At 45.7% G+C, this 24633-nt stretch overlaps 3 protein-coding genes and 2 long non-coding RNA genes across 9 annotated transcripts in view; 2 read left to right on the top strand and 3 right to left on the bottom strand.

The window, feature by feature from the left end:
- Window positions 1–24633, bottom strand: part of LOC114500307 (mammaglobin-A-like) — a 259118-nt gene that overhangs the window by 161530 nt on the left and 72955 nt on the right. Inside the window, exon 4 of one of the 5 annotated variants that reach the window (XM_036029574.1) lies at window positions 21446–21454. The exons of the other annotated variants lie outside the window; for them this stretch is intronic. Within the exon in view, the coding sequence (XP_035885467.1) occupies window positions 21446–21454 (9 nt within the window). The remainder of the gene's footprint in view (window positions 1–21445; window positions 21455–24633) is intronic. 5 annotated transcript variants of the gene reach the window in all.
- The window catches only part of LOC114500658 (secretoglobin family 1D member 2-like), a 140053-nt gene that overhangs the window by 66751 nt on the left and 48669 nt on the right, over window positions 1–24633 (bottom strand). The window lies entirely within an intron of this gene.
- Window positions 2220–4338, bottom strand: LOC114500657 (mammaglobin-A-like). The gene is made up of 3 exons (XM_028517403.2): window positions 4201–4338; window positions 3656–3843; window positions 2220–2408 (listed from the first exon to the last, which is right to left on the bottom strand). Exons 1-3 carry the CDS (start codon window positions 4253–4255, stop codon window positions 2370–2372), a joined length of 282 nt encoding a protein of 93 aa, XP_028373204.1. The 5' UTR covers window positions 4256–4338; the 3' UTR covers window positions 2220–2369.
- Window positions 12855–24379, top strand: LOC118501373. Its single transcript, XR_004904016.1, has 3 exons — window positions 12855–12983; window positions 22766–22773; window positions 24367–24379. It is a non-coding gene; the product is annotated as an uncharacterized LOC118501373 (long non-coding RNA).
- Window positions 14361–17141, top strand: LOC118501382. Its single transcript, XR_004904025.1, has 3 exons — window positions 14361–14968; window positions 16323–16328; window positions 17131–17141. It is a non-coding gene; the product is annotated as an uncharacterized LOC118501382 (long non-coding RNA).

The following is a 24633-nucleotide window of genomic DNA, read 5'->3' as shown; positions in this document are numbered from 1 at the left end:
CCACCCTGTTCCCCACGCTGGTCCCTGGGACCTTATTACTTGAAGCACTCTCCTTACTGTCTGGTTTCTCAATGTCCGCTACATTTTTTTTGTCTCCTATTTTCATATATGCTGGGGTACTGTTAGCTGTTAGCTCTGTTCCTCTGCAGATCAGCTAGGTTTTTCTCCCATATGTAGGAGGAGTGGAATCTGCTCCCTCCAACCTCGCTGCCATCTTCCTCTCTGATCGTTGCTTCTTTAACTCCTTGGTTGTGAGGCTTCCATTCAGTTTTATTTTCTGGTATTTCTGGTTGATTTTTGTTTTTAAATTGGTTGTTTCCTTTTTCTGGCTGTGGGAGGAGGTAAAGCCTATCTACCTATGACTCCATTTTGGCCAGAACACCTATTTTTCTTTATATCAATGAATAAAGAAGAAGCTGAATGTACCTAAGATTCAATAGGTCGTAATAAGGAGTCTCCTCCCACTTCTCCATAGCACCTCCAGTTTGGTGACAACATTAGGCCCAGACAAAAGGACCATGTCCCTGGATCCACACCTCACACTGTAACATTTTGCTTATTAAACCCCCTACACACACACTTGTTTATTAGTGATTAATGGTCTCTGCTCAGTCTTGGTGCTTTCCACGCACATGTAGAAATTGAACTTTGTTCACTGATTGACATGGCTCTTTCTGAGAAGGGTTCACATATCTGCACTTGGGCTGGCCATGTGGAGGGCACCAGAAAAGACTGGTGATAGAGAGTGAAGATGAGAAGTATGACTGCAGTCACTGAAATGGCCATGCTCTTTTTGGACTGGTTGCTGGCTTAGAAGGGAGGAGAGGCCTCAGGATCCTGAGCAATGGCAGCTCCAAGGATCCCCAGAGCAAGAGTGGAGAACCAGAGGTCAGCCCCTGGATCAGGCGACAAGAGAAAATACTCCCAACTCCTCAGACTCGGCTCCTGGACCACATTGGCTTCACCTGCTTCAGGACATGCCATAGCTTCCCCAGTGCAGTTAGGGGACAGTTGATGTGTTTACCTGTTTCTCGGGGACCCCTATTGTGTCATGATATAGTTGGGGAGGTCAGTCAGAGGGCATTTGCCTGCATTACTTGGAAAAGTCACCGTGAATCATATGAATTGTGCCAACTCACCAGCAATGGCCAGAGGACAAGGTTGATCAGAGTATTGGAAGTAATGTTCGAGATGGGGGCAGGCAAGCACCGATGCCTGAATGCCCTTGCCACAGGGTGGCATGTGTGGACTCCAGATGGGGGGGTTGACACCTGAGAATCTGTCCATGGCCAAATGTGTCCAATCTACACTTGTGAAACCACACCAGGTTGGGAGAGAGGAAAGCATGTGGAAACTGCTGAAATGAACCAGGGAATGAATGTTTTGTGAAAGGGATTAAAGTAATGTGAGTGGGATTGAAGGTGTGAAAGTGTCTTTGAGGCATAAAGTGCCCAATGTACCCCCATGACTGACATCCCCTGGGAAGCTCACCAGTAATCCATGGAGGCAGGCTCAGTGGAGGCACACATGAGAAGGTAAGGTGGGAAATAAAGGAGCCACCACTTGGCATACAGGAGCCATCACAAATGCCTGAGTGTCCCAGAAGGAAGCCCAACATAGTCAGAACCCGAGTGTGGAAAATGCACATTCAGGCAAGGCTCAGTGCCTTGTCAAGAGGAGGAGGTGACATTTGTTCACTATTTAGGGGAAAGTTTATCCATAGGGGTTCACCTGTGGGGTGAAAATTTCCTCGGGTGTGAATTGAGGGTGAGGATCTTCATCAGCACTGGGTGCAGGTTTCATGCACATAGATGGTGAGGGTCTTTGTCAGCACTGTGTGGAGACCTAAGGTCTAAGACAGAGAATGCCCAGAGTGGAGCCTGGTCATGGTAAGCGGGCACAGCATCAACTCGAGGCCCACCAAGGATCCAGGAACCTGAGCAGGCAACCATCACTGGGACATGAGAACATGAAAGTGCCCGGATGAACCAGGGGCAGTGATGAGGGAGGACAGTCATATACCAATGACAGGATTGGTGTTGAGTTGTGGGTGATGAGGGACAGGATGCCTTTCAGATTCTCAGCATTTTGCCCTTGAGTTGCGTAAAGAATGGTTGTGTGCTGGTGGGTGTGCACACTTATGTGTGTGTGAGAAATGCAGGTGTGATGGTGAGCCTCCCTAAAGCCCACATTTTATTGAACCACCAAGAAACAACTTTCGTTTTGCAGATGCTTTATTGAAATGAAAATATATGTGAGGTTTCAACAATTGTTTTGCATTTGTAGATCCAAGAAAAGAAGGAAAGCTCAGCTGTGGCTTCTACCCATGAACAGTTGGTTTCTGGACAATCTCTGAGGTCATGTGGGAGTTAGTACTGAGCACACCAAAAGCTACTGTGTATTGCTTGCTGGAAAACAAAAACAGAGACATCACTTACATCTCACTTGTTCTTACCAAGGAACATCCTGAAGAACAAACATGCCTTCTCATTGTTTTCCTGGATGGGTCCACACACATTGACAGGAAGCTGGTGCTGGAAGAGAAGCTGGAAATATTGCATTTGTTCTTTTGTTCAGGTGACCATGAGCGATGCCAAAGCCTGCTGGTGCTGTCCAACCTTGACCCCCAGGGTTGGTTCCCTTGGTCATGTTATCTGCATGTTTCCCCCTCTTTGAAATATCATAGCCAACAATATGCTGTGTTTTGGTTTTCAGTACCTCAGTCCAAATATGAGGGAAAGTGAAGTTCTGAGTTCCTGCACATCAGAAGTAGAGCAAACAGCCCAAACTACCCCAAACCCACAGCTCCAGTGGCAGACAACACATTGCAGGCGTGTGCCCCTCAGGATTTGTCTAAGTGAGGATTTAAAGAACATTCCCATCATCTTGAAATGAAGGGGCTGATAATTTAATAATTTTTAAATTACAGTAAACACACATACCAATCTGACTCTTTCGCCACTTTCAAAGCACAGCTAATCATGTGAAGGACATTCAGTCAGCAGCACACCTGACCCCCAGGACCTTCCCATCATGCTGACGTGTAGCTGCAGGCCCTCCCACCTGCCAATTTCTTTCTTAGCTGCCCTGGAAAGCACTCTTCAACCTCCATGTCTAAGACATTGGCTACTCTACAAAATGTGATATTTGTCTATTCGTGACTGGCTCATTTGTTTTCCCACAGTTCCTCAAGGTTCATCCATGCTGTCCCCTGTATCAGGAATTTCTTAGGGATGTGCACTTTCCTCTTTGTGCTGTGGCAGTGTGTCCAGGCAGTCAGCCTGGAATGTTCCAAATGGTACATTAGGGCAGGGAATGAGCACTAGAAAACACTACACAATATCTGTCGTACATGGAAAGACTGTTGCATGTGAAACCACTGATTTCTGTTTTTCCCCTCTCCCCACTCAGGGGGCATTCACAACCATGGTTTCCATGTGTCACTCTGGGGCCTTTGATTCACAGTGAAGGAATCCACCCACTGGTGCTAGCACACCTAGGTTGCTTGACAGTGCACTGAAGGTTATGCTAATAAGATGGAAGGAACCTTCCTAACAATCATGACCATCACCTGCTTCAAAAGAGTTTTCACAAACTGAGAGCCTGTATGTCCTGTCTTGCAGTTCAAATGCAGTAAAAGAGACAGAAAAATTACCTGCAGCTCTTGGACCTTCTCCAGAGTTTCTCTACTCTGTTGGAAAAAGCATTCTTTCATGGATGTGAAGGCCTTTTCGGTTTTTTCGTTTGGTAAGATGTCTTTGAGGCCATCGATGTATTCAGTCACATTCACATCAGGATCAATGGTCGTATTGACCACATCATCCAAAAGATTGCAGCCAGTCCCTGGGACAAAAGCAGGCAAATGCAGGCTCAGTGACAGAGGTGTGAACTCTGTATAGGGCCTGACTGTGATGCTGTCATCTTACCTCCCCACAAGGACATTTGCTCAGAGAGGCTGTGGGAAGGGTCTGAGTCCTCAGTTCAAGGAGAGTTGACTCAGGACCTGGGATTTTCTTTTAGCCCTAAAGCATCTGCCTCCTTATCCTTTCCCCTACGCAACCACATTCACACAGTGGTGACACTAGAAAAATGGGCTGCTCTGCATGTGGTGTGGAGGGGGGTGGGGTTGGAAGCAGCAGCACTTGCACAGGTGCCCTGAGCATAGCCCTCCTCCAACACCTGCACTGTCCCCATGCTCACCTGCATAACAGTAAAGGGGGAGGGCGGTCAGCATGAGGACTGCCACCAGCTTCATGGTTCAGGCAGCTGCTCTGGGCTGGTCACTGTGATGTGGTAGGAAGAAGGAGCTCAGGTTGGAGGTGACTGTCCAGAAGGCAGACTTTTATTCTCTTGGTGGCTACCCTAATCCCTCCCTCAAATGACAGGATCAGTCACAGGGTAAACCTGGCCCTGGGCCAGGGAGGGACTGGGAGAATCTCCCAGAACCAGCCTTCCTAGGCTCTGTTCATACAACCTGAGGGGACAGATCTTTGAAAACCTTCAAAGGTCTCAGAACTGCAATAATGGTGAGGATGTTAGCTGAAATTAACATCAAAGTGCTTGCAAACTAATAAGGCAAATGACAACCTTGTGAGCCTCTCTTGTTATCCCTGTTCCTTTATTATTGTTGTGGTTCTCATTCTGTTTTCCCCCTTCCCCAATTCTTTCTCCCCTCCTCCCTCTTATTCCTTCTTCACCTTCAACTCTCCCTCCTTCTCCACCACCCTCCTCCCTTCCTCTTCTTCTCCCACCCTGTTACTGCTCTTGTTTCTCTTTTACCTATTCAGGGTACAAGAACACATTTCACATTCTGTCTGTGTTCCTCCTGATTCTGCAAACACCTGGACTTAGTACAATTCCATATGCTGCCTCTGGAGGACAGATTTTCCTCACCCATGGACTGCAACCCAGGTGCTTTTGCTTGGGAAAGAGAAATAATTTCTTGTCTTCTTTGAAGGTTGTTTTTAAAATGACTTTCTCAGTTAGGTCAACTTCATAAAATTAGTCATAAATTCATAATTAAGTTTAGTGATTTTTAGTTCATTAGTATTTTTGTTCCACTGAATCAAAGAGTGGTTAACAAAGTGTGATTACAGATGCTGGGAGGAAGGGAGTGATGTCCAGTGAGAGGTTATAACCTGGGCTCATGTAGGTGTAGATTTTAACTTCCAATGCAACCCCTAATCATGACATGTTCTTTAGCAAGTTACAGTGCTGGTTGTCCCCAGGTCCTACAGGGGTCTCCTAGAGACCCCTGTAAGTTGCTGCTACTTTACATTTTCTATGAATCTAGAAATATTCTTATTCCATTAGGAGGAAAACTACCACAGTTTAAAATATGCCCTATATTTTGATCCATTCTTATTTGATATTTGCCTGACCCTTTCTTGAAGAGTTTTATTGAGGCATCATTTACACATTGCTTTTGAACATATTCTATCTCTTGGTGGTCTGTTAATCTTCTCAGAGTGTAGCTCCTACCTGTGCTACTTACTTCCAGATTTAGTAAATCTCAGATGGAAAATCATTACACAACAATTACTTGATGCAAGGCCTTGTGGCCACTGCTTTTTATCCTCCCAACAACCCATTGAGCAGAGTGATGGAGAAATTATTGGCCAAACTGAGGGCACTACACAAGGTAGACGAGGTCACACAAAGGATGTAACACCAGGACAGTACCACAGACCATGCCTCTGCTGAGCAAAGGGAGATGTGTGCTTTCCAACTCACAGGTCAAGCATATTAATTCTCCCCAGTTGTACCAGGTCGGATGGAGAGGCCAAGTAACCTGACCAAGGGCACAGAGCTAGTGGGTGGCAGAGGCACCTAAGGAGCCAGATGTTCTGGCATTAGAGACAACTCTCTACACTATTGACTGCCTTAGTCTGACCCCTATGGGCCTTCACTTCATGAGTCTGGAGGACTCTTGTGACCTTGTCTTGTCCAACTGCCCTTGTGGACTCCAGGTAGATATCCAAGCAGGTCCCACAATTTTCTGTTGAGGCCACTGCTCCACCTGAAGTCTTCTCCTCTACTCTCCCTGCCTGTATCCTTTAAGCTTAAAACTCCTTATATAGTCTTAATGCCACATCAGAGACTGCCTACTTCCTATGTTATTTCATGGCCCAGAATCTCTGGGGATCTCCTTTCCAAGACCCTATGGCCCTCTGTGTGCAACTTTCTCCTAGTAAGTTTAACACGATGTTATGGTTCTTCTCTCTGTGTGTAGCTCCTAGAGACCTGTGCTCTTCTGCTTCTTGTGTGACAAAGATGATACAGTAGTCATCGAATTAGTTCTATAACTGGCTTTGGGGACACATGTTGAGATTCTACAAAGAATATGATTACACAACATGTGTTATTTTGAGGTGTTCTCATAAAGAAAGGCTCATTTAAATTAGAAACTCAGGTAAAGGCAAGATTCCCACCCAAGTCTATGCCTAGTACCAGCCTGACATCCTGGTGCTAACATCACATTCTTTGTGTATTTGGAGAAAGCTGTGGACTCAGCCACCACAGGCAGGGCCAAGTGAGGAGAGAAGAAGTTGGAGCCCTGGCATTCAGGGACTGGTCCAACTCAGCCCTTCTGTTCCCCAAAAGTAAACATTCACTTGATCCAACCTAACCTGGATCCATCCAATGACTGGGACAAGGAGCCAGAGTTGGAAGCTGAGTCAGGGTCAGGTGTTACCTGCAGCTATTCTCCTTGGCTCAGTCACCAAAACCCTGAACTTTACACAACTTGACCTTACCTCAAAATGCGTGGTTAAATATTTAATCGGCACACACTCATGACATTCATGGGTTCATTGGATTTCTACAACAAATTTCTGTTCAGTTACTTATTTCCACTCTGCTCATGCTCACATTTTCTTGCTAACCATGGGACTCCAGGGCATGCTATTCTGGCCCTTAAGGGCATTCACCCAGAGAATATGGGAGATCTAACAATGCATTTCCACACTGCTAGAACCACAGTTCTCTACTGAATGGATCTTTTCACTCCTTGCACCCATCCCTGTGGACGTTTGTCCGTGTCCAGAGATATTTTGAGTTCCCAAAGAGTGGGTGTGTGTTATTTACATCAAAAAGGTGAGACCAGGTGTGTTGCTGAACAACCTGTGATGCTCCAGGATTCCAAAAATGAGAGTCTCATCTCCATTGGCACTAAACCCATGGTGGAGACTCCCAGTTTGCACTATGTCACACCTGCCACAAACCACTGCCCACCTTGTGGCAAGGGGTGAGGAGTACAGGGGGGCCTCAGTGGATACTCTTTGGGCAGTGAGTGGAGCTCCAGTGCTGACTGATGCCACAGCCCTGTCCATACCCCTGTGTTCAATACTATAACTGAGAAAGTTAATTGCTATTGTTTTAAGCTCCCCAGCTTGTGGTAGTTTGTTACAGCAGCTGTAGGAATGAATACCTGAAACCATCTCTCATCCCGTCCTCCCTTCACTTCACCTCAACCTGTTTCATTTTCTTCCCAGCAATTACCTCTTGTTCTCTGACGTGTTCCACACCCTTCTTGTCTCCTTTCTACCCACCTCCGTGGACAGCAAATGTCGTCAGACTTGTCTCCGTATCTGTCTCATCCACTCCTGACTTTCCAGTAGCTGGCACCATAGCTGACACACAACACAGATAAATACATGAGTTAATTAGCAACTTGAATGGTGCTCTTTCTTTCCACATTCCTTATCATTATCATGGTCTAGGCAACCATAAAAAAAAAAGGAAGAACAAGGATCTTCTTCCCTGATGTTCTTTTAACAAATACAACACATGTGGGTCAGCCTAGATTCCAGGTTGACCTGAGATGATGTGCAGCATCTTACTCTATTTTTTTTGCCAAATTTTATCTCTGCAAATTTGAATCCTGTCCTTCCCCGACATTTCTGTCTTATACTTCCTGTCACTGTCAACATTTTCTTAAAAAGGTAATGATACAGAAGCATTGTTCCCAAAATGAAATAATGAGAAAGAACTCCCAGTGAGAAGCAATAGCCACCTCTCCAAACTGGTCCACAGCTGCTTTGCCAGCCTCACCTGCAGCTTCTTTCACTATGTCTCCTGCTGTTGACTGTGGGATTATTTTCTACTCTTCTCTGTGGATGCGTTATAGACACCCATGTTCTGTCCTGTGCTCACTGGATTGGATGCTTCATCATTCTTCATTTAGGCCTTATTGTAGAGTGTATTCCCTCCTCCATTCTGAGAAAAAGGTCATTGGTAATAAAACTTTTGAATATTTCCAATTCTGAAACGTATTTATCTTCATGCTTATAGGCTAGCTGACTGTATAAGATTTCTAGTTGTATACAAGTAGAGGTCAGAGCCTCTGAATCTTCAGTATTACTTTGCATTTTTCAGTCTTGTGTTGATTGAATTTTTATTGTCCACCTTTGCTGGTGACTTAGTGTTTCTGATAGAGATAAATCTGGAAGAGTTCTGACTAGACAGTGGCAGGGAAGGGGGTGTGGTAACAAGGGGCTGAGTGAGGGATGGGTTGCATGTAAGAAACAGTGTAAGTGGAAAGGGGGAAGCCCCTAGTTCAGTGTGTGACAGATTTCCCTCTCCTCAGACTGAGACTCAGCGAGATGGAGTCCCTGCCTGGAGTCAGCCCAGGCTGGTCTTGGTGGTTGACACAAGGAAAAACCCTCTAACTCCTTTCCAGAGCATCGTGGCAGGGGCAGGTGATGTCCTGCTAGTCTCACTTGGAAAAAGGATGGGGTTGGCTGGGGAAGCAGAAGCCTCCAGGATTGCTCAAATTTTTTGGCCTGAAGATGTAAAACAGAGGGTCAGAAGAAACACTCCAGTTTTCTCCCCCTTGCTCACTGTGTCCCAGTGACTGCCAACCAGTGGGCACCACAAGCCAATTTGCCAGGGAAGCAGACCTGCCCCTTGTTCCAAGCTAGTAAGGGGCAGCTCAGGAGGTGACTGCTGCTGCACTACCCTAAACCACTGGTTACACGGATGCAGGGGGCGAGCTGACAGCCAAAGGGATGGGGCACAGGTGCTGGGCCAAGGAGCACCAGTGGAAGAAAGGGCAGTGCGCTACGTGTGGGGCACTGACTACCACCAGACTTTAGGAGAAGTCTGAGGCCCAAGAGTGAAGGGGGAAGAAAACATGTTGCCTGGACAATTGTGCAGCAGCCACTTGAAGTATCTGAAGGGAGGGGATTTTTAAATGGGAGAAGTATATCAGGGTGCACCTTGTCTCTGTCTGGCAGAGAGCAGGCTGGGGGTTTTCTGGGTGTTCTAGAGGGAATAGGATCTGCGGGAGAAGATTGCCATTCTTTCAAAATTGTGCTGCTTTTGAATAGATGACCTCTTTCCATTTTCACCAAACCTCTGCCTCTAGATTTTTCCCTAGGGTGTGGGTGCATGCCAGAGAACCCCGATACTGTTCCCTGACATTTCTTCTTGAAAGAGTCATTTTTGTTTAGGATGATGTTCAAACAGTCACAAAAATGTGTGGAAAGTGACAGAGGTACTCCATTTCATATTTTTCACTGTTGGGAAATTCTCTTAGTACATTTATTTGGTAACTTTTCCCCCACTACTATCTATCTCATTTCTGAGAGTTTTAGTTAGATGTGCTTTTCTTTTCTTTCATATTCCTGTCTTTTAGATATAGAAACCCAGAAAAACCAGCATACTGCTTCCTTCCTGTCACCTACCAGAACCAATAACACAGGCAGACACTGAATGTTTTGGGGCTCTTTATTCAGTTGACTGATGAACCGAGCAGGTGGCAAGTTTGTACCCTAACAGACCATCTTTGATTACATTTCAACCATTTCTTTCAATAAAGAGAGAAATTTGTAGGTAAGGGGATTAGACTTCAGGGAAAACTTTCATCAGATAAAAGCTTCAACATTTTTCCATCTGTGTCCTGGTTGGTGGTCTTTCATACCTGTCCTGGGCGGTGGTCTCTATCTGTGTCCTGGGCAGTGGGGGGTCTCACAATAGAGCAAAATGGCTCATATATCATCTTCATTGCTTGCAATTCTCCTGAGGTACAAAGGTGGAACTCCTGATGGTCTCCTGGAGTCATGGTGGGTTATACCTTCAGTTCCTGAAACAATCCCTTGTTATATGCAGTAATTCCTAAGCTTAATAGCTATTACCTGAAACTGAAAATTTTCCAACATTTCAGTCCACCTTCATATATCCTTTTGTTGCACTGTTTTGCTTTATATTCCATATCCATTAGGACATTTTCCTGCTGTCATATTTTTAACTTTTCCAGAATACTTTGTTTTACTGTAAATGTTTATTAATACTAATAGCTCTCTCATCCTCACCTCATCTTCTCAGCCGAGGCTGGGACCCCAGAGTGAGAATCCAGGCCAGAGTTAGAGGCAAGCTGATGGCCCTCAACTATCATAACCCTGTCGGCTTCATCTCCAAAAATGAAACAGAATATAGAAACTATCGTTTGGCTTGCAGACCAGAAAACCAGAGACTCAGTGAGTAGGTTTGCGGCAGACTTTCTAAAAATCTTCGCTCTCTTCCAGGAGGATAAACCCATGAGGAAAATCTTACAGAGAGTTGACATCAGACAGGTTTTGAGATGACATGTCAGTATTGCTGAGACAGGGTGTTCAGGGGGGATCCATACACAGACCATGTTGCCATTCACCATCACCTCTGTTGCCTCTCAAAGACGTACAGTGTGTGGGACTGTCCTCTGTGTGTTTGGTAAAATACACAGACCTGAGGTGGGCATTTCATCCTCATCTGAGTATATGTGCACTGGCACTGGACACAGTCCCAGTTGGTTCTTTCACCATCCCCAATGGCAGTGTGGTCAGATCAGTGATTTTCCCATGGAGTGATCCATTTCCCACATCTCTCCTCCACCCTGACTCTGGGGCCAGAGGATCTCTCACCTCCCACAGGGCCAGCAGGTCCTGACCAAAACACTCCTTTACAACACCCTAAGTCTCTTGACATCAGGGAAATGACCCAATAACCTACAGATGCTAGGCTCACAGGGCTAGAGAAGAGGCCAGGGGAAGGTCTCCAGGTTACACCCCATGAGGCCTGGTGCTCAGACTGCCATGCACAGCCTTGTTGTCCTCCCTGGATCACTGTTGGTGTCAGCCACCAAAATCTCTCTGCTGGGTGCTAGACCCCTTGAATGTGGAGGTGAGGAAGGGGGACCACATAAGTTGTACTGTAGACGTCCCCACATGTGGGTCTTGGAGTGGGGTTTGGGCCTCACTGTTTTTTGGTGTCTTCCCAGTTGATTCTGAGAAGACACAGAGGCAGGCTTGATGGGTAGTGGGCAGGACATCCTTCATTCCCCTGGCTATGGTGGTAACAGTCTGTCACCTTCCTGGAGATAAGTCAGGGCAAAATGAGACTGAAAATGTCAACCTTCCCAGAAACGTTGCCCATAGGGCTATTTCAAGCATGTGAACTCGTGTGTTTTAGAAATAATAACAATGAGAACACTGGTGCTTTCATAATATCAGTTCAGTCAGGGTGGTCTCCAATGAACTTTGGGGTGTGAATACCACACCACTGAAAGGTAAAGTGCTACCAGTGGGACAGCAGCACCATTCTGTGTGTGTGTCTGGGTGTGACTGCATGTCTGAAGGTGTGCTCTGTGTGTGACCGTGTGTACCATCTATGTGTTGGTGAGTGTAGCTTGTTTGTGTGTAATGATATAATGTAGGATGTGAGAGTTAGAAAAGGCCCTGCTGAAGAGAGGACATGAAAGGGGCCTCACAGTTGAGGTCATCAGCTGTCCCATGAAGGGGACAATACAGAGGCACAGGGACAACCACCAGCCCCGTGTGGAGGAGTGACCCAATGTAACACAGGAAGAATGGCACATGGACAAGGATGGCTGAGTAGAGAGCCTGGTGAGCAGGACGATGTGGTCAGAGGGCCCAGGCTTGGGCTTGTGCAAGGCCTTGTGTGCAATGCCAACAGTGGTCCCCCATGCTCCCCATGTGCACCCACGTGTTTCTGAGGCACTCCCAATGGTGTCATAAGTCCTTGTGTTTATGAACCATAGTGTGTAGACTGAGTATAAAGTGAATTTCAGAAAACAGAGACTAATGTAAGTATACCTGTGCCCTGAAGTGATCAAAAACACACATTTCTTGTAAAGACTTTGGACATGATTAATAATAGCAGGTAAGTCTTATGTTTGCTTTCTGAATCATCGTTTGTCCATCATACATCCTTCACAATTAGAGATGGGTTAGATCTAATAATAAGTACTCTTACTTGAAACATTGAGGAAGCCATGTCCTCTAGTGTTTGGAAGTTGAGGAAGTAAGATCGGAATCCCACTTGGAGGGTCACATTGGCATCCATAGGGAGGGTGTATGACAGGAGGGGCCTCTCTGACCCAGAGGACTGTTTAGGGCCCTGGCCTCACTGGGTAAGGCATGGACTGTGCTGATGGCTGTGCAGACGGAAAGGCCAAGATATCCAAGGGATTCTTGGTCATGGAGGGAGCAGAACTTAGTGGTCTCTTACATGTCAGGAAGTGAATGATTTGAAGTAGCTTCATAAAGTCCCCCCACTACCCCATCAAATCCATACCCTAAATCGAGGCCTGTGGTTCATCCTCCATGACACAACGGCTTTGTAGATGTGACATGGGTGCAGACTGTGACTTAGGGAGAAAATTCTGAATTTCCTGGGGGCCTCCAAATGCCATCCCGTGTATTGTGAACAAATAGGCAGAGAAAGATTTGCAAACACACAGAAAGGGTGACATCAAGGTCCCCTCCCAGGGTAGACACTGGCGCCTTGTGGCCACTTCATGAGGAGAACCACCCCAACTCCAGGGACAGGCTGTTGGACAAAAAAAGACAGAGAAGTGCAGGACAAGTACTTTATTGAAGCAAGACTTTGAAATCTTCCCATTCTCTGGGGGTGATCAGGCCATGCTTGAATGACAGAGGCTCTCGTGTGTAAGATTTTTAAAGTCTAGTTGTTATATATGGACTGTACATTTTTCTGAAATAGAGAAAGAGAGACGGGGGACATCAGTCATGCTGTCCCTGGAGATGACATGCTCACAGGGACTTCTGTTCACACCAACATGTGAGAGACATTGCACCCAGTGAAGGCAAAAGGAGCCACCAGGCAGGAGAGCTAAGCAAGTAGGGAAATCAGTAGTCCTGGTGTGGCCAAGACAAAACATGCAGGGCAGGGAAGAAAAGATCAATAGCCAGACAAATAAACCCAGAGTGACACAGGCATGGGACTCGGGTTGCTAATGGAGCTGGGATAGAGTCAAGGGTTGGGCCAAGCAGCCCAGGATATCCTCCCTCAGAGTCCCAGGTCTGAGGGCTCTGTTTTCTCGCCAAAGTAGATGCAGGGTGAGAGAATAGCACAGGAGCAAGAGGGCACATAGGACATTCTGTCTGTAGATGTCCTGTCTCCTTGAGGAAATCAAACTGACAGCCCATGGAAATCTCCATACTGAGTATCCAGCCTGTGTGGAAATCTGTACCAAACCCAACTTCATTCAAGGGGTGGACAAGCTGGGAAACTATTGTAAATATCTGACTAATTCCCCAAGATATACTAAAAGTGTTTCAGCTCCATGTGAGTCTGCAGAGGATGTAACAGGGAGGGTCTCTGGCTGCTGGCCATGGTTGGTGATGGCTGGGAAAGTGGGGCTCAGGTATAGGGAGTGGTCTGCTCTGTGGGAGCTGGCAGAGCCCCAAGCAACCACCCCTCAATCCTCACATAGGACCTGGGCCAGTACCCTCTCAACTGCCGATTCCCTCCAACATTCTCCACCCTCCCTGGTGCTCCCCAGGGACTGTGCCACTGAGTAAGAGAACTGGTGCCCTGACCTCTGAACCCTCTGAGGAAGTGAGGCGGCAATCTCTGCCCTTCAGCATCACCACCTAGGTCCTGTTTGTCCTCCCCAGGACACTGTGAGGAATGTGGTGCCCAGGAAGGTGACCTGAGAAGGAGGAACAGGCTTCACTTAATGTGCAGCCTTAGTCTAGCTCAGCAGGTGTCCTGTCATCATCCACCCTGTGGCCACAGACCACTCTGTCTGAGGTGAGAAGAGGGGCAGGTGCCTCTGGTCCTGTGCCCACAGAGCAGCACACTGATCTTTCTCATGGCTGTGCAGCTGAGCAATAACCCCTACAGAGGAGGGAGAAATGACTTACTGCAACAGTGAAAATATTCTCTCTGTCCTGTTTGGGCATAAGGTCGATGCATTGCTTCACATTTAATGTGGCCTCAACAGCTTCTCTAGGTGGAAGAAATTTCAGAAGATGGATATTATAGAGTTTTGCAGGATCCAAAAAGAAGCTTCAAAGTGCAGCCATAATAGCTGGACAGACTCGCATTTGTTGGAGAAGAAGATGAAGAAATACAATTGATGTAAGGAAGTCACTTTTCCCTGAAGACCCCTGACCTTAGAACTAGACAGGAACACCAGGGGTTTATGGTTTCATCCCATGTTTATGATAGTGACAATGAAAAATACTAAAAAGCCATGACATGCTCATCACATAGTAGCAGCAGGGCTGGTCCTAGAAAACAGGTTCAGTGAGCCCAAGTTCAGTTTGTTCTCCTGTGTTAAGCACACACACACCATTCCAATACAATCCTTTCTTGCTTAAATTCACATTCTCTGGGTTTCAGAAATTAGGGTTTGGTCTGTTAGAGTAACATGTTCTTTGGACTTTGAAATTTGGAAGGAGGATCTCTTAGTATTCAGTCTTTCTAGCAGAGTGGAAAGGGTCGATATCACAGAGGTCAGAACAGGGACCATGGCTGGAGAGGAGCAGGGACAACAAATGAGTGTTGGAAGATGCTCTTCTGAGAGTAAGTGAAACAGTAGGATTATGTCATTGGGTGAAAAGAGTAAAATAGCTTAGAAAGGAATATGAGGTTTACACACCAATGATGACTAGCTTTTCTGGTCTGCACTGAATACAGAATTCCTTTGAGACAGTGGGAGGTGGAGACCAGACCCTGCTTTCATCTCCAAGGGGATTGGGCTGAGACCTGAAGTCACCACTCTTCCTGGTCTGGATTTTCCATCACCACACCCCACTCTATCCCAAGATTTTTACAACCACCTGCAGGAGGGAATGTACCCTGCCAGGCTCGCATGTGACCTGATCAGACAGCAACTATGCAGAGATGGGGACAGGTCAGATCAGAGGCAACCCGAGGAAAGAGGAGGAGTTCAGAAAGTCAGATGAAAGAGAAAGAGTCCAAAGCATGTGGGTCATAGTCAAGGGCATGACGAAAAAACAAAGTATTGTTAAATGAGTGGCTAGAAGTCTCCTAAAAACACAGCCAGTGTGGCTCTGAGATTGCACTGGTTCTTCTGGTCCTGGGAAGACTCCTAGAAAAGGAGCAGGGCGTGTGCGTGTGTTGAGTGCTGCTGATCCTAATTCCCAAGAGAGACAGACCACATTGGTTCTTCTTGAACTGAATATTCTCCCAAAACCCTCGCAGATGGAGCATTCTATGAGTCTGAAAGACAGAGTTTGAGAGCCATGGACTCAAGTGGCACCAAAGACTCTGGGAAGAAAAATGGCTGATAAGACCCAGAGCTGGCCTCTGACACCATTCGTCTTACTCCACAATTACAGTTGCTCTTGATGGTATCTTTGGAAAACAAGGATTAGTGGAGTCTTGGGCTGTTGAGCATTTTGTTCAACTCACAGCTCTGCTGAGTGGCAGAAGTGTGATGCACAATCAAATGTTATCACATCCTGCTGCTTCTGAATGTAGACGTTAGATGAAAAGTGAGGCTTCAAACAGGAAGCTCTTCAAAATGGCCTGAAAGAGTTTTCTGGAAAGTTCCAGGGTGTTGGGAATTGATACAGGAACCTTTGGTATTAGGTTGGTATTAGGGGAGGCTAGTCCAGAAGTAGCAGGACTGGTTTAGATTCTGATTCGTTCACCTCTGCTCCCCAAATAAGTCACCTACTTCATAGAAGGTTACTTACCTGGGCTGGTGGTAGTCCGAAGTAATGCTCACCCTCATAGCAGCAAAGGGCTAGAGTGACCAGCAGGACACACAGGGATAGTCTCATGGTTGATGTTGCTTTGAGTTTAGCTTTAGCAAACAATGAGCAGTTAGCATCAGGACTCAGCAGCCTGGGGAGCCCAGGGCTATTTGTACTCAGTGAGCCTCACAGGTTCTCCTCACTTGGACATGGCAGGTTACAAGGTCTGGCCTTCAGCTCTCCCTTCTTCACTGAGGCCTGTTTTCAACCATCAAGGTCACAGCCTCGGTGACTTGGTCAAGAATAGGCATTGCTGGCACCATGCTCATCTCTTTTGTGGCAAAAACCGAGGCAGGAGTTTACAAAACTAAGATCAGTTGATTAGTAAGTGTCCCCCCAGGATTTAGCTCCTTAACTGGAGATTCAAAATGTACAGTCAGTTGACTGATGTGAGTCTCCTTGGAATTTAGCTCCTTAATTGCAGACAGTGACTGGTTGTACTCAGTCTCACGCCTGACACAGAGAAGAGGATCGGCACATCCTCCTGGAATGTTTGCTTCAGGTGCATCTTAGTGTGAAAGGATGCCTGATGGGTCACAGTGACTCTTGGCCATTGAGGGAGAAATATTAGTAGTGTGGGGACGTTTTTGAAGGTATCAGTGGTTTTCAGGTGGAGAGACCACTGTGCCAAGAGGAGGATTTTGTCCTCAACTCTCACCCTATGACTCATCTAACTTTTTAAACACGGTATAGCAATGGCCCCATCAAATCAAGCAGAAGACCATCCTAACTGATGGTTCCCTTGTCAGTTATGAGGGTGGTACCTGCTAGGTCCTCAGGGTCCCAGGGCAGTAGTGCCGACAGGGCCCATCCTCCTCCTTTCCTAGCCATGTGCAGATGCCCCATAGAAGCCCTTGGGCATGAACTGTTCTGAGGAAAAGCATTTAAAAGAAGTCTCTGGGTACAGAGGAGCATGCTTGAGAGCCTCTCAGGAGAGACAGGGTTTCACATGAAGTGGTGTTGGGAGGAGGGATCCTGTGGGAATAGCTTGAGGGAACACCATGAACCAGGTGGCTGGTAGGAAACACAGGGACCCCTGCATGTTACACTTAAACACCAGTGCTCAGTGGGACAAGGGTCACTTTGTAACTGGGGACAGACTGGGCCAGGTAAAGGAAAGGGTGTCTGTGCTCCCATAGCCCTGGGGATCAAGGGGTGGCTGAGGTGACACCAGTCCACTTGCCCCACTGCTTTTCTGTGTGGGGCAACAGGGCCTGCACCTTTTTGGTGTGGGAATTCCAAATAGAGCTGCGAGCTGGAAGACAGTGTGGCCATTTCTTGTAAACTAAATGTCCTCTCACCCCACCGCCCAGCAATTGCACTCTTTGGGGACAAATGTACCACCAGGTGTGCGATGGTAACTGCAGGGAAGTCTGTACCTGTCTGGAAATAAGTGGTAGATGGGAGTGCTTTGTGATTTCTGCTACATCTTCTGTGAACCTAGAACTGTTCTGAAACTAAAAGACTAGTAAAGAAGAAAGCCAATATCCTGTCAGCGTCATTTTCTTCAAAAAAAAAAAAGGGGGAAAAACCAGACAAAAACAAATCAGTGAGTTGACCATGGTGTGTAGAAAGTGGATTGCCTCTCTGAGAAATGTTTTCCTGAGAAAAACTGTGAAAGTTCATGATGCAGTTGAATACAGGACAGCTTGCAAACCACCCTCTCTCCAACAGACCTGTGTCACTACCTGATGCAACTGAGATAAGGGCAACACTGGCAACAGGAACTCCAGCAGCAACAAAAATGCAATGAGTTTCACACAGTTCAAAGAGGCAAACCTTGACACATAGTCATGATATTTCCTTACAGATATAACAAGGAATCTGAAAACACCAAGGCTCGCACTTTCTTCCTGAAGAAATATAAGAAAATGTAAAGTCTACTATTCTCAGATTACTGTAGAGTTTTAACCTCTCCAACATCAGAATCCTAAATGGGCAGTTTTACACATTGTTTTGAAATCTACAGTGTTGTTTGGATCTTTTAATTTTAGAATGTATTCACTGACTGAGTTGTGAGGAAGACACCAATAATAGGGTCTGACTACCTGAGTTCAAGGTCAGGTTTGGAACTTTCTACTTCTGGAGTCTTCAGCAAGGTGCTGACCCTCTCAGCCTCAGTTTCCTCATCTGTACAATATGGCTGAGAGCAATGAATTTGTGTGAGGATAAATAAATTAATTCAGGAACAATGCACAGCACAGTGACTGGCAGTAAAAGTCAAGTGTTCCAATTACGCAACAAAAAGGAAAAAGGTAAGTCCAAAGACAAGCAGAATAAACCACCTCACCCACAAAGATAAATATCAGACTGAATCTAATCAACTTTGCCAAGGAAGAATGTTGATTTATTTTAAGTGATAACTGATTGTGCTGTTGAATTTGGCTCTGGTTCCCATGGAATTTCTCTTAGTTAAAATAAGATCATCACTTTTCAATCACTTCATATCCTGTTTTATGATCACATCTAAATGACTGTTACTGTTATATTCTAGTACTAAGTACTGTGTTTTGGAACTAAGAGTATAGAAGGGTGATGGGTGGGGTAGGTACTAGTTATCCCAAGACACACAGAATTCCTGGAACACGGTCCTCAGCAGGATGCACTGGTGACAGGTGTCCTTCAGCAGTGGCTGAAATCCCAGGGCTCCTTCAGCTCTCTGTGTCTGACTGGGGAACAGGAATGTGGGGGATGGAAACATTGGAGACATCATCACTTCTGGATCATGATGTCCACGTGTACTTTAAGATACAATTCACGTATCATCTGGTGACACTGGTTGTCATGTGCCACCTCCCCTGCATGAACATCCTTGTTCCCTTTTACCAAGATGGATGGTGTACAGGTCGTCTGTCAGATCCCACATGGCATTGACTCTGCGTGTGCAGTTCCATACTCCAAAGAGCTCAGTGTAAGCAGTATTTTGCAGGAGAAAATTTATTTCTTCAGAGAGGGGTCTCTGTGTCCTGGCTTTGAATAACATAAAAAAGGGCCCAGTGTGCCATGGCTGATAAACCATTAAAATAATTGTGAGTGGCAGATTCCCCTGTTAGTCTTGGCCTATTCTCCAAAGGAACACATGGACTCCAGTTACCATGGCACCACAGACTTATCCTTTTCACACGTGCATAATCAACTGACAAGTGCTTTCAGAGTCAAGACCTCTAAGGATGAACATCACTAAATGGGCCTCATTTTTACCAACACATGATGTGATCCAGGGGTATACAGTATAAAAAGTAGGCCTCATTCTGCTCAATAAGAAATACATTATCAATAACATTTTACTTTGATAGGAAGTATCAAAAACAGAAAGATATATGTTGGGCTTTACCCAAGGCTGCAAGGATCTCTGATGGTGCCCACATCATGCATGTGCCTCATCTGACAGACTCCATAAGGCATGTTATCACTACCTCCCTTGACTTATGCAGTGATGAGCCCCTGAGATGTATGCCCTGAGGCTACACATGAGACTAGTGTCAAGGACACATGTGGGTGGTTGCACTTCACTTTCCCTCTCCCACTGTACCCTGCCTGTAGCCCTTGGTCCCCTAACCATGATCTGACTGCTTGTTACAAGTGGTGAGCTGCCAAGGGAGACCCACAACCAGGAAAGTGCCAGGGCATCAGAGATTGCTCCATTCCACTTGTTCAGCAAACCTTGCTACAACCTCATTGTCCCAGGATGGCTACAGGTTTTTTTTTTTTTTAATGTATCGTAGCCATGTATCTTATCTTAGGAGGAATGTTATCTATCCAGTAGATACACAAAGTCTTCCACATCAAATTACAATCACATACCCCGCCCCAATCCCAGAGCTCTGGAAGTTCACACATATCCAGCAGCAAGGTAAAGACAGACTAAATTACAAACAAACAAACAAACAAACACAACCCCAAAAACCCAAAAGTGGCTTCAAGCCCTTTTAGTGTCACAGTGAGCACACAGGCTAAGTGCAAAGGTGATTGTGGCTCTGCTCATGTGACCTCCCCTGGCCTCAGAAGACTTCCTGGTAGGACCCAGTGGTGTTCTTCACCTGGAGAGGAATTCAGGTGTCAAGCACTCTCCTTCTGTCCCAAGCTCTTTCCAGGAGGAGCTGAGGTTACCCAGCCAAGGGGAGGCTCTGCCACAGTACACATGTTCTACCTGAGTACCTGATATTACACACAGCCATTCTGAGGAAGAACTGACTGAAAGGTATAAAGGCCACTTCCTCACTCAGCTCTTCTAGACCCTCCCCACATGGGGCAGGTATGCTGGCCATCATTGAGGTCTGTGCTCCCCATGTACAGCAGCCCACATGTGAACAGGAAATGGGAGGATAGCAATTACTCACCCACAAAAAGTACCTGCCAGACATGGGAGTTTGAGTCCTCTCTTCACATACTGGTGACACTTAGGCTGATGAAAATAAGCAGGTGTTCTATGTCCTGACCCTAGAGAAGAAAGGCACTATGTTCGGACACCTGTTGGAGGTTGATGGAATTTGATTAGGGATTGTGGAGGGAATCCCTGGGAAAAGAGGCCAAAAGGCCTCAGGGTGTGTCAGATGGACCAGGAAACTGATGAGCTAACACTCACTAGAGGATCCTCGAGACCATTGACTTTGCTTAACTTTATCCCCTGTTCACCAGAAGACTTTTTTTCTTGCACATGGGTTTGTAGGGAAGGGCACAATAGAAGTTCTCTGTTCCTTGTGGATATTGGTCCTCGTTAATACCTAAGCTTCTGACATTCATGTGCATGTAGCCTGGGCATCTTCTGTAAATCCCTCCCGTTGTAGATCTGCCACTCTTTGGGTGTAAGATGTAATACACAACACATAAGATTGCAGAGGAATATTTCTTATCCAACATTGCCCAGTACACAGGTATTGACCAATAAGCTAGTGTGTGAGTTAGTTGATGTATTTTTTATGGTGATAATATTTTCTGTATCAAATTTTAGGGTATTTCTGTTACCTGGTATGAACTTTTCTACAGGTCAGAAAAATGGCCTCCATCAGCCTGAAAAGTAAAACCAAGCACCTGTAGATCAGTTCAGTGTGTGCCAGCGTGGGTGGGTGTGTATCACATTATGTGGGAGTGTTTACTATGTCACATTCCAGTGACTGGTCCCACTGCCCACCTTCAATCCCCCTCCTGACACTACACAATCTGGCTCCTGCTCCAACCATTTCACTGAAATCCCTCACTTCTTACATGTCATTCTTGAAGCCAGCTCTGATTTTGTAAGAGGTAGAAGTCTTGTTTACTCTCTTGCTGATGGTTAGTAGCCATGTCTGACCAAAAAAGTCTTTCAACTGCTGTGTTGTGATGTCATTTATGCCATATGTTAAGTTCTCTCTGTGTGGGCATCCATTTTTCAGTTACCTGTCATGTTTCACAGTGTAGTTGTCTATTTCTAAGGCTTCACTACTCTGGATGAAGAGGTAGACACCCGAGAAAAAGCCTTGGTGAAGACAGAAATAGGACAAGACACAGACAATATTAAATGGGCATCTCCGAAGATGCAGGTAAACCCTGTTCAGGTCCTCAGAAAATTTAGAACCGTGGACAGCATCTAAGGCTGTACTAGGCACCTGTCCCTACCCTCTGGACCTTAACATCAGTCAGAGTTCTTCACTAGAATGATTTTGAGAACACTGCAGTCAAATTGTACAGATTTTAAACCAGGGCAGGTGGGGAATTTTTCAAGAGATCACCTGTGTTTCAGATGGTCACAATCACTCTCAGAATTTGGGAGAGCTTTTCTAGGTATATTTTAATGAGCTTAAATAAAAATAAAAACATCTTACCCAAAGAATCCCACATTAATTTGGAAATGATGCTCTTGACCAAGTGTGACATCCATTGACTTAGTGTGGCATCAGAATTTGAAATGGGGAGTGCTGAATCACCCCATGTTCAGGGAGGGGCCTTTCACCAGCCCCATGTCCTGAATTTTGGCTGGTTTTCAATGACCAAACTGAGTCAGGGAAAGCAAAGTGGGTATCTCAGGAAGCTGTTCCCAGAGGAAGAATGTACCTAGCAGTAGTTCTGAAAGGGAGAAACCACATGAAACTCAGTAAAACATAATTTATCATGAAAAAAGTGATTGCTCTTTTTATGACAGAAATAAAAAGTTTATTGTGTTGGTACAATTACTAACATACACTCCCCTGCAGGGCACATTAGCCAAGTTACCCTTGTTCAGGCTACAATGTTGTGATGCTGAAGTCAGAACATGCCATTTACCCTTTCTGCATCCTCAAACACCAGTACAATGTTGGGCTCCCTTATAATAACTGCAGTGTTTCCTGCCTGGGCTTGCAATAGAGCCTAACAGAAGAGGGTTTGCTTAGGCAGTAATGGAGGCCTTACCTTAGTTGTGATTAAAAAATGATTACCATAGCTACAAAATACACTTATACTGTCTTCTCTGAATTTTATGAATTGTAATGGTTTTTACACTAACTTTTCCTAATAAACTCCTTTTTGAAACCAAAAGGAAGTTTGCAAGATTTTACTGTGTACACTTATTGAGGTAAGAATGTCAATTAAAGCCTTAGAACTGGAGGTGCACACTTTCATCTGGAATCCACTCCATATGTTTAACTTGTTAAGGCCAGTCTGCTCTCTGGCCTTTGCCTAATTGGCACACAGTACAAATTTCACCATACACACACACACACACACACTTACATGCCACTGCTGATGGGACCCTCTGACTCAGGGGGTCTGGTACAAAGCTATGTCAGTAAAAACATTAAAGTTTACACTCTCAGGTCAATCCCATTCTCTCACAGGTGGGCAGTGGAATTTTCTGGAGACTATCTGGCATGTGATATGGCAATAGAGTGAAGAATGACAAATATGTGAATGAACTTGTATTCCACTGAGTCAGATATTAGAAGACCTGGGCATATCTAAACAGTGCTATTCTCCCCACTGAGAACAGACATTTGAATAGAGACCAAAGAGACCTGACCAGTGTGGCTCAGTTGTTTGTGTGTCATCCTGTGAAGGAAAAGATCACTGGTTGGATGCCTGGTCAGGGCACATGGCTGTGTGCAGGCTGAGTCCCCAGCTGGGGCACAGTAGCCTCCAAGGAATCTATGTTTCTCGCCTACATGAATGTTTCTCTCTCTCTCATTCTCCCTCCCTTTCCCTCTCTATGAAAATAAATAAAATCTTTTAAAAATCAATGAAGGAACTAAGGGATTTGAGGAGAGAGTAAAAGAGGATTGAAGCACTGCTGCACACTGCATATGCAATAACAAAGGGCCTTCAAGTATGTTATTCAGTGTATTTTGGAAAACATGCTGTTTGCACAAAGGACCAAAGTGACAATCCATTTGATTTGTTCTATGTGTTCTTCAGAGTTTCTGATCTTCCTTTTCTTCCAGAACACACATGTACCATCATCTCACTACCTTTTACCTTGCAGTGGATTATAAAATAGTGGATTATTATCGTGACTTCTGGGGGCAGTGTAGAGGCCAGCACAGGGGACATGGTGCAGGATGTGCCGAGGTTGGATTTGGGGCAGTGGTAGTGCCCCCAGGGGTGTGGGTGATGAACAGTGTGCCAACTGTGGAAAACTGAGAAATGATAATAAAATGGATATAAGTCCACTGCTTTTGATTATCACTGAGGTACAGTGTTCTCAATAGTACCACCATTAACAAAATCCTCTGTGATGGTCTCTGTAGACACCTGTTGCCTTGACCTGGAGTCTACTGCTCCTGGATGCATGTCCAGGATACAACCTGACCTCAAGGGTTTGTCCAGGACCCAGGCTTCTCCTGCTGACTGGCTATAGCATCTTGCAGTCCCTCAGGGCTTACAGGATCCCTGATGCAATGGCAGACACTGGGAGAGGTCAAAGCCATGGAGACATTGAAGGATCAGTCAGTGGTCTCCAGTGGTTAAGGAGAGGGAGGGAAAGTAATTGGAGCACAGGGACTGGAGGGCAGGAAAGCTCTCTGTCCTGTAATGGTGGGTACACATCATTGTACATTTCACCAAACACATGGAAAATAAAACACAAGTTGGAACCCTAATGGTAACTATGGGCTGTATGTGATATGGATGTGTCAATAGAGGTTCATGAATTGTGACACACATGTCCCTGTCTAGTGGGGCTGTAGATGGGGGGCAGGAAGGTTGTGCATGTTCATGACTTGGATGCATGTGGTAAGTCCACACTTGCTATTGAATTTCTCTGTAAACCTTAAGAGCTCTAAGATGTTGTCTATTAAAAATGGAAGGTAGGAAACTGTAAAAAATATTCTCTTCAGACATAGAAAAAAGACCCTATATAAAATGATCTGAGTCCTAGCCAGTGTAGCTCAGAGCATTTGGGTGATGCCCCTTAAACCCAAAGGTCACAGGTTCGATTCCTGGTCAGGGCACATGCCTAGGTTGCAGGGTCAACCTGGGGTTGGGTGCATAGGAGAGGCAACCAATAGATGTACTCTCTCACATTGATATTTACTCCCTTTCCATGCCATCCCTCCCTCTAAAATCAATAAGCACATCATCGAGTGAGGATTTTTCAAAAGTGAATTGATGAGGACTCATGGGCATGGGTAACAGAGTGGTGATTGCTGGGAGG

This window comes from Phyllostomus discolor, chromosome 6 (assembly GCF_004126475.2).
Source record: "Phyllostomus discolor isolate MPI-MPIP mPhyDis1 chromosome 6, mPhyDis1.pri.v3, whole genome shotgun sequence".
Classification (NCBI taxonomy): Eukaryota; Metazoa; Chordata; class Mammalia; order Chiroptera; family Phyllostomidae; genus Phyllostomus; species Phyllostomus discolor.
This window is presented reverse-complemented; position numbering and strand designations above follow the sequence as displayed.

What these genes read in the sequence shown, in the direction of transcription:
- LOC114500657 (XM_028517403.2), bottom strand. Translation starts at nt 4,255, where the DNA reads ATGAAGCTGGTGGCAGTCCTCATGCTGACCGCCCTCCCCCTTTACTGT. An exon ending in CCCCCTTTACTGTTATGCAG is followed by an intron (nt 3,844 to 4,200) that starts GTGAGCATGGGG and finishes CTTTTGTCCCAG; the next exon opens with GGACTGGCTGCAATCTTTTG. An exon ending in AGAAGGTCCAAGAGCTGCAG is followed by an intron (nt 2,409 to 3,655) that starts GTAATTTTTCTG and finishes TTTGTTTTCCAG; the next exon opens with CAAGCAATACACAGTAGCTT.